General features: G+C 42.9%; 1 protein-coding gene across 8 annotated transcripts in view; it reads right to left on the reverse strand.

Annotated features, from left to right (window-relative positions):
- The window catches only part of UNK (unk zinc finger), a 46,922-nt gene that overhangs the window by 19,070 nt on the left and 11,213 nt on the right, over positions 1–16,639 (reverse strand). For all 8 annotated transcript variants that reach the window (XM_040581384.1, XM_040581409.1, XM_040581405.1 and 5 more), the window contains exons 2-8: positions 9,077–9,286; positions 7,219–7,395; positions 6,655–6,785; positions 6,390–6,525; positions 4,137–4,254; positions 3,067–3,151; positions 1,010–1,152 (exon numbers count right to left, since the gene is read on the reverse strand). In XM_040581384.1, the coding sequence (XP_040437318.1) occupies positions 1,010–1,152; positions 3,067–3,151; positions 4,137–4,254; positions 6,390–6,525; positions 6,655–6,785; positions 7,219–7,395; positions 9,077–9,286 (1,000 nt within the window). The remainder of the gene's footprint in view (positions 1–1,009; positions 1,153–3,066; positions 3,152–4,136; positions 4,255–6,389; positions 6,526–6,654; positions 6,786–7,218; positions 7,396–9,076; positions 9,287–16,639) is intronic.

Consider the following 16,639-nt stretch of genomic DNA (forward strand, 5'->3'; position numbering starts at 1 on the left):
GTACATAAGACGAAGGGGTATTGGTTTTTATTCCTTTCCACAGTGTTATTTAGTGAGAGAAAATATTTTGTCCAGACTTGTCAAGATCTGTTTGGAATTCTAGCTGCAATCAAATTCAGGAGAACTATGAACTGTTAGGTTGGCTTTGGCATTAATAAAATCAAACTATCGGCTTTTCTTTTCAAGGAAGGGGAATAAGATAAAACAGAGGTCCTAAGTGAGCTCACCTCATTCTGACCAGTTTCAAATGAGTTAAACTCATGTCATTTTACCTTCTCAAAACCTCAACCAACCGTTTGAAAAGGTTACACACCTTATCAACAGTAGTGCAAACAGGAAAGACTTAATGAACAACAAAAAAAGAAATCTCAGCAAAAATGACGTGGTCTAGCATTCCATGGGCGGCTTACCTGTCTGCATGTATCTGTTCAGCATTTAAAGAACTCCCTTCTTGTACGTACAACTAAAGGTACCGCCAGCAATCTGGGGCATTACTTAAACATAGGCCAGAGTTTAGCTATCTCCAGAAGTAGGAGAGGGAGGGAATCAAGGATATCCTATAATGCAACACAATATCCACAGGCTAAGGCTCTGAGATTACATATGTAAACAAACTCAACTGTAGTTATGTACTTTAGACGTTATTGGCTCACAGCCTTTAATTAGAGTACTTGGAAGCTAAGCCCAATATGTACCTCCAGACAGGAAGGAGTTGGACTTCATGTGCGGATGTATTCCACTTTCCTGAAAGTACATCAACAAACTCTGCACAGAAAGGAAGGCTTAGAAATTTTATAGGTGAGAGGACAATACTAAAGCCACTGAATTGTATATTCCAAACAAACAGATCCCTATAAAAAGCGTAGACCTGAGATCTAAAAAGAAAAAATGCCATATCCCTTTGGGCTTTTGGATACTTCAGATTTCTCTTCCTGGGAGGAGAAGTACAGTGACTCAGAGAAACCCAGATATATAAGTTATGAACAAGGCTTCCCACGGTGCTACATACATTGCTAAGGTCTGGGGCATGTGGACTGGAAGGGCTGACCGGAACAGAATCACCAGCTGCCGATGGCATATACATCACAGGGCCCGTCTGTGTCGGGCTAGACACAGCTGAGGATTGCTGTAAATCTTCACTCAGCGCAGGCTCTGGAAGAAATAAAGTACACGTAACGTTACTCAAAGCTGTACAACTGCAGTGGAGTACCAGATGTTTAAGAACAAGAATATCTAGATAATTTTGAAAGAAGAAATATTCCACGAGCACCTACTATAAGTATAGAAGCAAGGAGAAACCTTATCTGGCAAATGGCTACTACTTATCTAATATTCCTTATGTTCTTACTGTCATCACTTGTACACTGTGTTGTTCCTTAGCCCATTAATGCTGCTCCAAAATTATCTTCTTTGCATGAACTGTGTGTTATTCATTCAGCTGTCTTGAATTAAGCAGAGCTTCCTTCATTGCTAGGCACAAAGTTGATGGGTGCATTATAAGTAGCTGAGGGAGGTAAGTTTCCATTTGTGCTCCAGTACAAACCATTACCAAAAAGAAGTAATGTACATAGAAAGGCATATACAAAAATAAAGCGTCATCGGCTTAGAAGGTAAAGTAAGAGATGCTGTAGACTTGTATTTACATCTAACACAACTCAGCATCTTTACAAAGACTATATAAGTCTTGTACATGCTTGTATAGCAAGTCATGTACATGCTTGTATAGCAGTATCTTTAAAGTGCTGGTTGCAACACATTTCTTGCTAATAATCAGCAAAACTCATGCTAAGAGCAGATCTAATAAATGCACTCCTGTTATTTTAATTGAATTAGGCCCTCAGTGTTCACCTTGCTAAGAAAGGACTAAAAGATACAACTGTGTAAGACAGCACAAGCAATAACCAGGTTGGAATGACCTAAGTGCCACAGAACGGCTACTGTACCACTTTAAAGCGGTATAGCATCAAGTGCAGTAATCTTGTTAGGAATAAGGCATATCCTAAACAAAAATACTATGTTATACACACATGGGAGTTTGCTAAACACCGTTTCTTTATCAAGGCTTCATTCTCTCTTAAGCTTGCTGGATCATACTGTGCAGTTGCATTACTGTGTTTTGGGCCATTATAGCCCACAGCTCTAGCTATAATTACTGCCTGTCGACAAGGCTGCCTATAAAAGGAACTGCATAACCTGTAGGGAATTTACTCTCACCATTCCTTGACAAAGGCAGCAATTACTAATTCCACCATTTACAAAGGATAATCAAATAACAAAGATTTGCTCAAGGCCATGTAGTGAGTCAGTATCAGAGCCAATCTATTGACTTCTGAGTAACCTGCTCTAATTGCTGCAAATTCAACAGTGAAACTGGAGTGCAGAAATTGAGCAGGAGCCACAGGAACAGGAGCTAACTGTTTATCTGTGAATGTTAGTACCCACCTGAATACTGAGCTCCCACAACCAAAACGGCATCGCTACTTTACAGATGATGAAAGAGAGGATTGAAATAATGCCTTATAAATCAGGGAGCTATGGAGAAAAGAGGATTTGAGGAAAAGCGGACAAAAAAGCTGCCTATTTTCCTTCTCCAACCTGACTTAAAGACTTAAACTCTAAGCAAAACTTCATAAATAGTAAAACAGCATTTAATTTTTAAAGCAGATCAATACATTATCTATAATTAGCAATCTTATCTTCAGCTTTTTAAAATAAAACGCTTTGCAACTTAGCTAGGTACAGTTCATCCGCGTACAGATGAAAAGCAGTTTTCTCCTCCTAAACTGATGTACAGAGAACTAAGCAAGTGAGAGGGAACAGAGGGAAATACTTCAAGAGACAGCGCAGTGAGAGCTGAGTCCTACAGACTACTTAACTGCCTTCAGCTCTGCCAACACCTCCCACACTAGCACAGTTTTACCGGAATTATCAAAGTTAATACTTTGTTTTTGAAAATCCTTCACAGAAGCTCTAGTTTAGCGGCCCAGTATTTTAAACTATCTATTTTGGCCAGAAGCTCTCCATAGTTTAAATATCCACAAAAGACAAGAGAAGCAGCCCACGTACGTTCTACATGTGCAAAGGCACAGAAGGGTCCTCGGGGACAGCTGCCAGACTGCTGCATATCATTGCATTTGGTGGATTTGTAGATCTAAGGATGGGAAAAAAAAAAACAAAAAAAACCCAGACATGAACAGGAAAAAACAGTGACCAGCAGCCCAGGTACAAAAGTACTATGAAGAGACTCAACCACAAGATAGGAACACAGATCAAAGGCACAAAGGCTAGCAGAATTCAGAGTGACCATTTCAGTGCTTTGCTTCAGAGGATGGAAAACCCACTAGTAGTTAAAAAACAACCAAAATACGCCCATCACAGCTAGTGCTCACCCAAAGATCAACCCGTCACACATCAGCTCACCCAAAGGTCACCATCTGCCATAGTCCCTCAGTCCCCCTGGAAGCTTCATGGATATTACAAATGATAAAAAGTAGGAAACAGTCGACAGATGCCAGCACAGAAAGTTAGTCACATGTTTGCAATGAAAATAACAAACCATTGACAAAGATTGTAGGAAATGGATTATTCCCCTTCCCTCCAGTTTGACAGGTGGTGACAATGGTTACTGTGCCCATACAGGCCCATCAAAGCTTTTCAACACTGTAACATGAAGCAGACTAGGACAAGGTCTTAATTACACTTTCTGTAAGGATGTTGGAATGCTCTGGGCATGCTCACAATTAAGAGTTTGGTGGTTTTTAGCATTAATTCATGGCTATCTACGGTTTAGTGCGATCATCGTTAACCAAGAATTCTTCCTCAAGGAAAGAGATGCTGTATGTTCACCTGCAAACCCACATCATGCTTTCAAAAGGCCCCCCATAAATGAAACCGCTTTTACATTTGAGTTTTCCCCTACTTTTCTTCCCTCCTCCCATATGGTCTACCTAACAAGAGGGCACACCTGTAAAGCAGCTGAATTTCAGTTTGCTTCCACATGCAGTTTCTCTGTGTCCCAGGACCACACCACAAGCAGCCCACACACTCTCCCAGCTGGCACGCTAATCTACTTCATGAGACTAGAATGCTTTTGCTTTTCTAGTGAGCTACCAAATAGAGTGAGGAGGTTACCGTACCTCTGGATGGAATTGTTGTTCTGTGCGAGTGTGGCAATATTGGCATGAGTCTCCATTTTCACACTTACTGGGATCTCCCCACTCGTCTCCATGTTTCACACTGGGACATGGCGAAGATCTGTGTAAATAAGGTAGCAGGAGAATGCATCAAGACTCAAAAATGTGCTTTGAGCTTTGCTGCCTTTCAGCAGACTGCGAAAGGCGACTCTTCCCCTCTACTCTGCTCTCACGAGATCCCACCTGGAGTACTGCGTTCAGCGCTGGGGGCCCCAGCATAAGGACATGGACCTGTTGGAGCAAGTCCAGAGGCAGCCACAAAAATGACCAGAGGGCTGGAGCAGCTCTCCTAAGACGACAGGCAGAAAGACTGGGTATGTTCATCCTTGAGAAGAGAAGGTTCCAGGGAGACCTTACAGCAGCCTTCCAGTACTTAAAGGGGTCGACAAGAAAGCTGGAGAGGGGCTTTTTGCAAGGGTGTGTAGCAACAGGACAAGGGGGGATGGCTTTCAACTGAAAGAGGGCAGACTTAGTTTAGATATTAGGAAGAAATTCTTCACTATGAGGGTGGTGAGACACTGACACAGGTTGCCCAGAGAAGTTGTGGATGCGCCATCCCTGGAAATGTTCAAGGTCAGGTTGGATGGTCTAGTGGAAGGTGTCCCTGCCCATGACAGTGGGGCTGGAACTAGATGATCTTTAAGGTCCCTTCCAACCCAAACCATTTTATGATTCTATGATTCTTCAACGGCGAGGCAGGTTTGGCTGCCCACCGTCAGCTGCACAATCTGTTTGGCTGGCTGCTGCTATCCCAGCCCCCACCCGCCCTGCTGTTCTTGCATCTTCTTCCCCTTCTTCCAATTTCCCAATGAAAGAAACATGGCTTAACGCTCTAACTGAAACCGAACACAACTCGAACCAACATAATTTAACAATATTAGCAGCTGATGTGATTAGTGTCAGAGATGCTGGGTCTGGTTTCTGTTTTGGAACTGTACATTCATAGAAAGCTAATAAGTTAATTGGCTAATCCTAAAACACATAATACCCTTACAGTGGTATGTTTCCAGGGTTATAGTATGGCCATGTAGAAAACAGGCTGAGTCAGGTCACTGGGGAAAAGGCAAGTCCATTTTCTTTCTCCCAGCCAGGAACAGTTCTTTTTCTCGGTTCTGAATTTTTCTGTGACCTACTTCCCCTGCTCTTTATGCTCTTAACCATTCCCTCAAACAACAGCAGAGGGAAGCAGATAGCAGCAGCAAACGCCTGCATGAAAGGCAGCCACATCAGCCGGGGGTGGGGAAAGCTACACAGAAGTGAGTGGAGATCAGGAGGGGAAAAGCTTCCACCTTTTCCCTTCCCAAAGGGCCCAGGAAGGGGCAGAAAGCACATAGCTGCTGCCTGAAGACTGGCTTGGTGTTTCTTTTTCTCCTGAAAGCGTTGGGATTAACCTTCATTTAATTTTCATTTGTTTAATTTTTTTAAATACAGGATTTCAGTGCCAATTCACAAATTTCTGTGAATGCTGGGGGTGGGGAAGGGAAGTGAGAACACCCATGGTATTTTCTCTCCTGGCTTTTGGGTCTGCTCTTATGTTTTTCGAAAAGGAACTAAGGAAAAGCCCCACTGAGACCACAACAAAAGCTCTGTTGTGTTGGAGGAAATGAGGGCCTACAACTTGGATGAAACGCGTTCAGGGAGACGCAGCATGCTGAAAAATTCAGCGACAGCTGAGTGACGAGGACTCCCTGGTGCCTCAAAAGCAGAGTCTTTAGCAGTTGGCTAGGAATGCATGTCCAGCCACAGTAATGGTCACACCGTGCCTCACGGTCCCCAACACCAGGCACACACAACAAGCAGCTTGACGATTCTGAATCCTTTACCGTGAAACCACTGTTGTGTATGAGTTTGTTTCTAGATGGGGATTAAACCTTTTTCCTGCACTGCTTTCTAAAGCAGGAGTTATGCAGTAAGGGGAAGCCAGACACAGGTTCTGTTTGCTACAAAATCAGAGTTGTAACACAATTTAACAACGGTCACTTATTAGAGATACTGGTTCCTATACACAGGAAAACTTGTTTAGTTTGTTATGGTTCTCCTAGGCAGAAATAATAGCGCCTCGCATCAGTTAGTACAGGCCTTGGAAACACACGAAAAATAAACTACCTCATGGACAAAATCCTAGATCCTTCGTTATAGATTTCTACTACACCTCACCATTCAGCTGGGAAATAAGACGGTGCAGGATGACAGTACCTGTATTTGTGTTTTCTTGGGCTTCTTCTTCTGTCTTTGCTATTGTGGTAGTAGGGACAGGCATAACCCTGGCGACAGAGACGGGGGGGCTTCTTACATTGCTCTGTCTTGTAATTTCCCAACACATACGTTGTTTCTGCAAAAGAAGCAGCCAGTTAGTGGGAAATGACCATGAGCTGTATTTGCTATATTGAAGTTTTTGACAGGAGCGGGTGCTCCACAAACATAGACTTTCCTGACCCCACAGACCCTAAGTGACACTCACCTTGCCACCTTGGTTCCTCACTCAGTATTTTCTCTATCATAGCATGGCTAGCAGCGACTGCAGACTGACCCTCTATGCCACCTTCAGATGTAGTCTGACCATTCTGCAAAGCCTCCATCGCCTGAAGCTCCCTTCGTGGACAGAGTTAAATGAACATATAGACTGAGCAGATGAAGAGACAGATAAATGTGTATAAAAACTGACATATTGGAGCATGGTAACAATTCCTAAGTGGGTGCATTTTGTTCCTGCATTTTTCATCAGAACACCTTTAGTTGAACAGCAACTGCAACACATGCTCTTCATTCATTGGCATTCCAGATGCATTACTTTTGACACACAGCCCCAAAAGACTCCAAGCACAACTAGTTTAAAGTGTCCTCCCTTCCCCGTTTTGCGTATCTTCCCTGGAGATTTTGTAGATTTACCTTGTTAGGAAGGGATATATCATCATGACTCCAACTCTTAAGCATTCCACGCTGAAGTAGTACTGTCCTTCAACCACCTGACTTCATTTCGGTACAGAAATTACCTTTTAAATATAGAGCCCCAACCTCTACTAACCTGATGTCATACACTGGAGAACGTAGGTCATGGGGCCCATGAGCGAATGCGCAGTGAACTCCGTTCTTTGTGCAGTTTCCCTTGGAGTCTGTCTCGTGAATGCAGATTCCAGTTTTGTAGTAGCGCAAGTGATACCTCCTCTCTGTGTCTCCAGTAGTTCTATGCAAGAAAGGACACCTGAGGTACAGAAGGAGGGGAAGAACAGACAAAGTTTAGTCGCACAAGTGATGGACTCAACGCTACCAGATGACATATTGCCAATACAGGATGCTGCAGTTGACAACACCTTTGCTAACTCTGCCCCTTCTCTTATGCTGTGCCTTCCAACGCTACCACAGAAGCCCTAAACCTGTCGCTACACAACAAGTAATAGTTCCCCTCCCCAGAAAAAAGACAGCTGGACTATTAAGCCAGCAGCAGCTTATTATTCTAGTCTAGTGACTGCCACAGGTCTGGAAAAGAGCAAAGGGACAGCCAAGGTGTTCTGATACGCTAGCCGTGATTGAAGGGACATCACATGGCACATACCATTTCCTCAGCAGCCCATCTAGACTTCGTGCTGTTACTGTTTCCTGCTGATGTACTCCTACAGGGCTGCAACAGTCTATCTATAGCCAGATGCATCCTTTATGCAGAGCACGGGACAAGAAAGGAGAATTACAACACTACCATTTTAACTTATGCTTTGTTTCTCCTCTTAGGCAGGAAAAGAACAATCTACACTGGGGGGGGGGGGGGGTGGCGGCGGGCGGAAGAACAAGATGGAATAGGTAAAGTTTAGATATTGCAGTTTAGATATTAGCACGAGCTAAAAATACAAATCAGCAGCGAGTTCTGAAATGGCAGGTTTCCATTCACAGAGTCTGAACTAGATATGAACCACTAGAAGCCAAAGCCCCCAAATATCCTATTTCCGGTGCCTTTCAAAAGTCCTCTTCTAACAACTATGAAAGTATTGAAACTGAGGCTTCAGGCTGGGGGGATTATTCCATTCTGCTAAAGTCACAAGATCTTTACCTAACCGGGTAAAAAACCACATTGTTTTCCCAAGAAATAGTATTTTTCTATGTGTTTATACTGGCATCGTGAAAGGGAATTGAAATTCCATCTCTCTGTAGCATCTCTATATAAAACACTCCCTATATTTGACCACAGTTTGGCTACACTATTTATTCTTCCATATCTGTCACGTGGTTAAAGTGATATTACTGGGTTAACCCTTTAATTGCTGGAGTCTGGCACATGTACAACAACAACACTTGCATGTCTGCTCCAGTTAAACTTACTGTAGTCCCAGGGAGAGAAGAACCACTCAAACAAACTCTTCCTCATGTTGCTTTATTCTGGGTACCCGTCACTTCCCTACTGGCTTCTTAAAAGTTTAGGAAGACAAAATAAACTGGCAAGTAATGGATATGATTTAAAAAGCTGAGGATAGGTAATTCGGGGGCAGACTAGAGGACAAACCTCCTCCTCTTTCTTCAGTCTGTGAAAAACTAAGCTACACTGCTAGCGAGCATGAGCTATTATTTGGCAGTCAGGGACTTAGGGGAACAGAGTCTTTCTGAGCCCATTTGTCAGCGAGCTGTTTTTCCTACCTCAACTTCGTTGAAGATGCCAAGGCTCACGAGGACAGTGAATGATACAAGAGCTGAATTCCCATCTAAGTCACCCTCAGCACCACCTCTGCAGCAGGCCCGGAGCACATGGGCTGCTATTACAGTTTTTACATCTGTTCTCATGTTACGTATGTTACAAAGCTGCTTTACTGCTGACTTGCCTCCTCTCTACTGGAATCATCACCTGGACTGATCCCAAAAGCCTAATGCCTGAAAAGCAGGGTGCAGTCTTTACTTACTCATCTCCTTCTGGGCAGATTCCTGTGGTCTCATCATACTTGGTACAGTAAATGTCAGGGCTGTAGTTAAATGTACCATCCCGGCGGCGGATAGATCTGCGACGACGCTGATTGACAAAGTGCCAGTGGAAGCAAGTGTAGGGCCGGTGCTGAGTGCACTTGTGCTGCACAAAAAGAGGGCACTGCTCCGTGCGGAACTCCTTCAGGTAACTGCAGGCAGAAATCCAACAGCAGGAAATTAGGACCAGGATGCTGGTCAGAGGCAATATCCAATCACCCCACCGAGTCCAGGCCAAACCCAGCCACATCCATCACAGGGATGCCTGCTGGCTGTCCTTCCCACACCCTCCTCCCCTGCTTTCGCTCCCAATAATGGAGGCTGGAAGCTGGTTGTCTGTAATGGGAAGACAGCAGTTACCAGGCCAGTTAGCACAAACACCAACGCTAATGATAGCTGAAATCACTTTCCATTGTGCCTTCAGGTATCATCTTGAAGAGGCTTTTCGTGACCTTAGAAAATAGAACTCTTAAATACCTTTCTATCCATTTCCATCTCTAAACTTGAGACTTATCTGGACAAAAAGCGGTTTCCTTCCTACACGTTCAGTTTTAAAAAAATAATAAATAAAATACACTTCCTTGTAGCCATGTTTAAAGCTTCAAGTTGCTGAGAAAGGCTTTTAAAAGATCCTTTCATGCCTTGCCCTCCTAGTTTAACTTGGCTTCTTCAGCACGTGGTCGACCATGAAATTTAAATTAATCAATTTCTCTCTTGCAATCTTGTGAATTCAGGACTCAGTCTTGAAAAGTGGGATAACCATCCTCAAAAACTCCTGCATGTTTATGTTGCTTTAATGTTAGTATGTAATTCTCTGAAAGTACGTGTCTTCTTTTATCCTGAGAACTAAAGAAGTCACAAGCTTTTATTTGTGACACTAATAACAGTCTTTAAACCCAGATTGTAGGGGATTACAAAATGGTTTAGATCAACATAATGATCTGACTGTGATCTGTGTGTAGAGGCTTACAAAATCCACGCTGCCTGAAACTCACCAGTGCCCTGTATTTATAGTGAACATATGAACAGTTCAAGTAGCTCAGACCTGAATCCCGCCAGGTTTAGTCGCAGAGACACCCCCAAGAACAATACAGAAGGTCCAGAGCATTCTGATCTCTTATGTTTAGAAGTCAGTTTAAACAGCAAGTAACAAAATTTGTCGGTCAAAATAAAAGTGCTGGTATTCTGCTGGAAGCAACAGGATGATATAACAGCAGATATGGACTCATTTTAAACTGCACATGTACTCCAATGCAACACAAGAGATTATAGAAATTTGTCGAGTATTCATTCTCATATCAGACAATCTTGCTATCATGTTTTTAAATAAGTGGAAAGATGTCTGACGCCCAAAGATGTATTTACAGATAATATCATCGTGCCAGATCCATTCTGAAAGCAACTTCTGTAAATAAAGCCTCCTTTCCTCTTCACCCCTGGCTGAAGAGAGAGCCTCAGGAAAATGCAAATTCAACCAAAGTGGTTTTGCTTGCTGCAAAGAGAGAATATCACTGGCAAGAGCTTTCCTACATTGGATTTTGCAAGCATGAAAGGATAAAAGCTCTTCCTCCTCTTCAGCCTCCAAATACACGAGACTTGCAGGTTCCACCGCTTCGGATCTGCAAACACTCGGGGCTGGGGAGCCTCTGCAGCTGGCTGTAAGCCCTTTTCAATCCAAGCCCATCTGTCCCCTGCAGTCCAGCCTGGCTGGAACGGTATCTGCATCAGGACCCAAGGCTTAACATCAGAAAAACCAGAGCTAGCATGCAGGAACAGGTCTGTGTTGAGTAGGTGAGGGCTAACAACACCACTTTGTTCCTTTTCACTTTTAAAAAGCCAGCTCCGCTCAAATGCAGATCCCTACTCCAACCACAGCTGCAATTAAACTGAAAAACTGAATGCCACAATAAAATTAATCCATTCCTGAAAAGCTTCCTAAGCTGTTGGACCAAGTACAGTTGTAAAAGGTGGAATTCCACAGATTATTTTATCTTATCAGCACACTAATAAGGCTTAGAACAAAAGTGACTGTAACAACGTTTAGGTTAGAAAGTGAATTAAGTAAACTTAAGCACCATGATACTTAGACTGCCATCCACAGACACTACACAGTCACCAACCAGCTCCTTCCACCCACACGTCTCCACGTACACCTTTAGAGACATGAGGTTTATGTTACTCCCATTTTACATATGGACAAACTGCAAAACAGCTGGCTACGTGCCCCAGCCAGCATCATACAGCAAGCAGAGTCGGTGACAGAAATGAAGAGCATTTGAGCTCCGTCTTCACTGAAGGGAGTCCCGGGCTTAATTCCTGAACCTCTTCCATGCTCTGGAAACTAAGGGGAGATACCAGCCCAGCACTCCAGACTCGTAGTGATAGGCACATACGAAAACACTGTTAAAACCCCTAGAATTTAGCAACTGCATGATCAACCAAGCTGAAACAGCTTCCCTTTAGCAGGAGAGTTTAAAAACATACGCAGTGACAAGGGATTTCGGTCTCTGGAGTGTCAATTGTTGCTGAAGAGCATTTGAAAATTAATTGCATTTCATGATTGGCTAAACTCCCCGGAGAAACATTTATTATAATGTAAATGAGAGATAATTACATAAGTAAATGGTTCACCTGAAAAGTGTTTAACACCTAACTTGCTTCATCAGAAACTCATTCTTTAATGCTATTAAATAAATGATCTCTCACTCTTAATTTCAAAGCAAGTCCTGCAAACAGGTACCATTGAGCTGCGCACAACACATTAACTGTGCACGATCACCTCTGCAACAGACCCAACAGAGGAAAAGGAGAGTTGTCACATTAACTCAGTCATTGCGATTTCAATCACTGCTTTGGGCTTTTCTTTTTTTCAAGCCACTACAACATTTTAAATCACCCTCCTCCACAATAGCCTGAATGGTAAATTGCCTTATAGCCCTGTATTTTCTTGATCCATGAAGTGAGTTTTGGCTCCTCTGGGAGAACATGGACTACTCAACCAGCCACTTTGTATTAATATATATGAAAGGCATCTAAACCACATGTGTTTTAGGAACACTGAAAGGATACAGAGACCACACTACCGCGACGTGACGTCTCACAAAGCAGAAAGCTATTAATATTTCAGTAGCCTCTTTGCAAAGGCTCTAAAAAACGTGGAAAACACTGTCATGACAGATCCTTCTGGTGTCAATGGTCTCTATAATTTTTTTCCCTGAACAGCTGAGAAAAGGAATTTTTGAATAACCCTTGAAACTGAAAACATGTTGATAACTGGTATACATTTCACAGCGTGTCAGCCAAGCGCTGTGTCTGTACAGGAAGAGGAAATCCAGCAATGATAACTTGCGTTTCTCAACTCCGCTCTAAAGATCTCAGGAAACTCTACAGCCACCACACGAGAGGCAGAATTATTTACCCCTGTTTAATACAGGAGTTACTTCTATTAAAAAAAAAAAAAAAAAAAAAGTTGCGACTAATCAGTTCCGTGTTGGTCTACTTTACCTGAACTTTTTTTTTTTTTGTATGTGTGTATATCTCACTTTCAAACACATACAATTTTTTAAAAAGTGGAAAGCACACAGCACGGTGGTCTTCTGACACTACATTAACATCAACAACCGAATTCCTGGAGGAAATGCTATCATTTATGAGTCCTCCTCAACAAAGACAAAAGCAATTCTAAACAAATAGGACAAGACTGGCCAGAACAATGCAGACCAAAGTCCCCAGGCTGAACTGAACTTGCTGCTGAACAGGATGGACACTACTGGAAAGGAAAGCTTCTTTCACTAGGAAGACAAGAGGAGAGGTTCTTAAGACTAGCTTTGAGAACTCCCAGAGACTGACAGCAGCGACAAAGCATTACGAAAAAACCCAAGGCTACTTTGCTGAAATTCCACTTCCTCTGGGGTGGGATGTGGGAAGGGGCAGCAATTACTCTCGGCAAGAATTTAAGGGGTGTCAGAATTGTTGTCTGGAACAGCCAGTAGCAGCTCGACTCTCCAGGGCAGGCAGCAAGTGTTTACATCTGCAGCTACCAACTGTAGCTAGTTCCCCCTCTGCCCTGGAGGAATCGAGTGGCAATCTGCTCTGGGAGCTGCAGGAAAAAAGAAAAAAAAACCCATCAAATGTACTTCCACACACCACCACAAACAAACAAAAAAACCCCAACACACAAAAAACAACACCCCCATCAAAAAATAACAACCACGAACGCTGCGGGCGGGAAGAGAGAAACCAAGAAGAAACTCTAACCTAGAAGCTTCATTTTTAAACTCAACAATTGCAGCCTTGTCCTGGTCACATTCATTGCCTGCTGCTGCTGCAGACACCGCTCGCTTTGCTGCAGCTTTGCTGGTTTGGCTCTGTTCGCACCCGGTGCACTCAAGCAGCTCAGTACGAGAGGATACCTGCATCCGAACCGCATTCCAGGGCTGCAAACTGCCTGCCAAACTTGACATAAGTCACGCATGCAGTGGCATGATCTCAATACAGGAAAACGTGCTGGTAATGCACGAAGACAGCTGAGCTCTAAATACCTTGCTGAAAGCCTTACCCAAAGCTCCCTGAAATCACTGGAAGATGCACACTGATGCCAAGAGAGAAGCCTCTGCTTTGTAACAGAGGTATCAGGAAGACCGGGGAGTGAAACAATACCGAGGACCATGGAAACGAAAAGATTAAAACCAACTCTTCCAAACGCAAAGCCGAGCCCTCCTTTGCTTTTGACACCCCCTGTGCTATTTGAAATCTTTACGGTGGCCCCCAAACGAGCTTCTTTCCTCTGCAATCCCTCTTTGCTCCTCCCAGTCAATCCCCTTTCTGCCGGATTCCTCTTGGGCCCAAACAGAGTATGTCATAAACAGGGTCTGAATCTTCGGCGGCAGCACACCACCAGAGCGGGTATCTGTTTGGCTACCCCAGACTAGCACACTGGCTGTAAATGTAGGACAATAGTGAGCTCTACCACCACTGTCATCGAGATTTCACCTACACGTGGGTGTGTGTTTACACCCATGAAACTATGCTACAGCACCTAGTAAAGGCTCACGTTAATTGACTGGTACCAGTGCTGTTTATACGGTGTTAGGCCAGTGTAAAACTACGGATATCTTTGACAGTAGCCGGCAGGTCCACACTCAAATCACTGGCCGCTGTCAGCGGGGCTCCATCCCTGCTGCTGCTCCTTGGTCACAAGAAACTAACCTGGAGAAGGCAGCCCAGGCTCTGGCTGTTTCTGTAAAGTCCAGCCTGGTGTGGACAATTTACTTTATTATTAACACCAATATTAGAAATTTCTAGTTCAGGGCTGTATAAAGCTTCTTTGTACTAGCCCTTGTCCAAAAGAGCTCACAGAGGCAAATTAACCAAGAAATCTACGAATAAAGTGGTTAGTCGTCTTTTATTGTTGGGGTTTTTTTGTTGGTTTGTTGTGGTGTTCTTTTTTTAAAAACAAGGTTTAAGTTCCTGATAAGGAAGAAAATGCTCTTCTGCCATTACCATTTCAGTCCTGTCTGCCTTCTCTCAGCAGAGGTTCACACTGGCAAAGATGTAATTTTATTGACACAAAAGTACATGGAAATGGTGGGGACTTTTGCTGGCACCTTTGTATCAGTCATGTCCTGCTGTTTCAAACAGGACTGCACGAGGCCACAGACCTCTACATAAAGTTTCAGGTGGTCCCAAGTCACCTCAGTCGTAGACAGACATCCTTCTTGAAAAATGCAATCTGAATGACAGAGGTCACTGCTCTCAAATGCTCATCCGCTCTCCTTCACTGGAAGCTCCTACTGGCACCTATCTGTCCAGATAGCACGATGGACAAAGTTCTCCTAATTCAGTTTAGGAAAAGAAGAGGGGGAGGAAAAAAACAAAACCCACCAGCTTAGCTTTAGAGTTTAAATTAGTGGTTTGAGCTAACATAGATAAAAAATATTTGAAGTAAACCAGGGTGTGTTTACCCAACAGACTGCCTACAAAGTAGGCAGCATCGCAAAACCCAGGAGAAAACAACTAACCGTAGATATAGATGTTTCTAATTCAATAATGCTTATCTATTGAAAGTATTTTCAAAACTCCTATTTTCTTCGTAAGCTCAAAGAGCCACCCCAACACAAGAGGAAAAGAGCTGTCCATATTTAATCAGCTCTCTAAATTCATTTCACCCTCATAAAATTTTATTGCAAAAGATGATATCAGACACACTTTAAGTAAGAAACCCATGACTCAATTATTTTATTTTACTGAACTGTGGTATTCCAATTGAAATGAGTCAGTGGTGCATGACAGAATCTACTTATTCCAACAGGATACTCAATAAAAATCCTACTAATGCACCTTTCGTTTAACATATCATTACTGATAGAGAAAACCCATGATATGCAGTTCTGACATTGCTCAGGAGTTTTTGCTCTTAGGGCAAAGAAGATATTCCAGAATAAGAGGGGGAAAAAACCAAACCCCAAAAAACCAGGGATTTAAAGAACAGTGCTGTTCCAGAATAACTCTTGAGAAATGGTTTGATACCAGCATTCCCACATCATCTCATAAAATGCTGGTGTTTCAATGTAAAACAAGCTTCCTGACAGGAAACACAGACTGTGATTCTCAAGATTTCTTGTGATTCGGGAGAAGCTGGGAGAAAAAAAAAAAAAAAAAAAAAAAAGCTGAAAGAAACAATCTAACTTCATAGGAGTTGTAGTTCCTTGTTCCCAGGGGTGGGCACCAGGCAACCAAATCCCTCAACCACAGCTGCAGTCTACCAGCAGCCTATTTTACAGCCTGCCTAAACCTCTCTGCATAGAAATGTTTAGCATCCTTCTAATAAGAGCAGTAGTTAAGCTAAGTCTGTTTCAATAAACTATTTTTTTACTTACTGCAGCTGTAATCTAATATTGAAACAGAGCCTTACACAAATCACTGCTGAGGAGCAAACAATAACACACACTTTTAGCAGCAATCTTGTAAGGTTTTCATCGTGATTTCAAGAGAAGATCTGACCAGGTTTTACCAGTAATCTTTATCAGTTACTGTGGCTCACCTCAACTGGATATCTCCCTTTTTTCCATATTGAATGGTATTTTCTAAATAACCTCACAGACCTGACCAAAACCTCATGCTTCACACCAAGGCTTTTGCATATGCCATGCATCACTTGACACAAAATGCAAACAGCTTTCTTTCCCTACACCTCAACAACTATCAGTCTAGCTGCCTTTCCATACCCTCAACAGCCAGGTGCAGTTTTGTAAACCTTGAAAAGATTAGAAAGCATTTAAATCTCAAAGAAAAATATATGGATCACTTTATAAAAACAAAAGGCTGACTGTGAATGTGGGGAAGGAGAAAAGGATGAGGAAAAAGTTTCAGTAAGCTCACATCTGTCAAGAAGATAGACTTCACATGCCTCAGTGTTTTCTTTATCACCTAAATAAATTGAACCATCAACTGGAAAAAGGTCACACAGCAGACAGCACTGTGTGATTTTAAAGCTGTTAGATTTC

Source organism: Falco naumanni, chromosome 1 (genome assembly GCF_017639655.2).
Source record: "Falco naumanni isolate bFalNau1 chromosome 1, bFalNau1.pat, whole genome shotgun sequence".
Lineage (NCBI taxonomy): Eukaryota > Metazoa > Chordata > Aves > Falconiformes > Falconidae > Falco > Falco naumanni.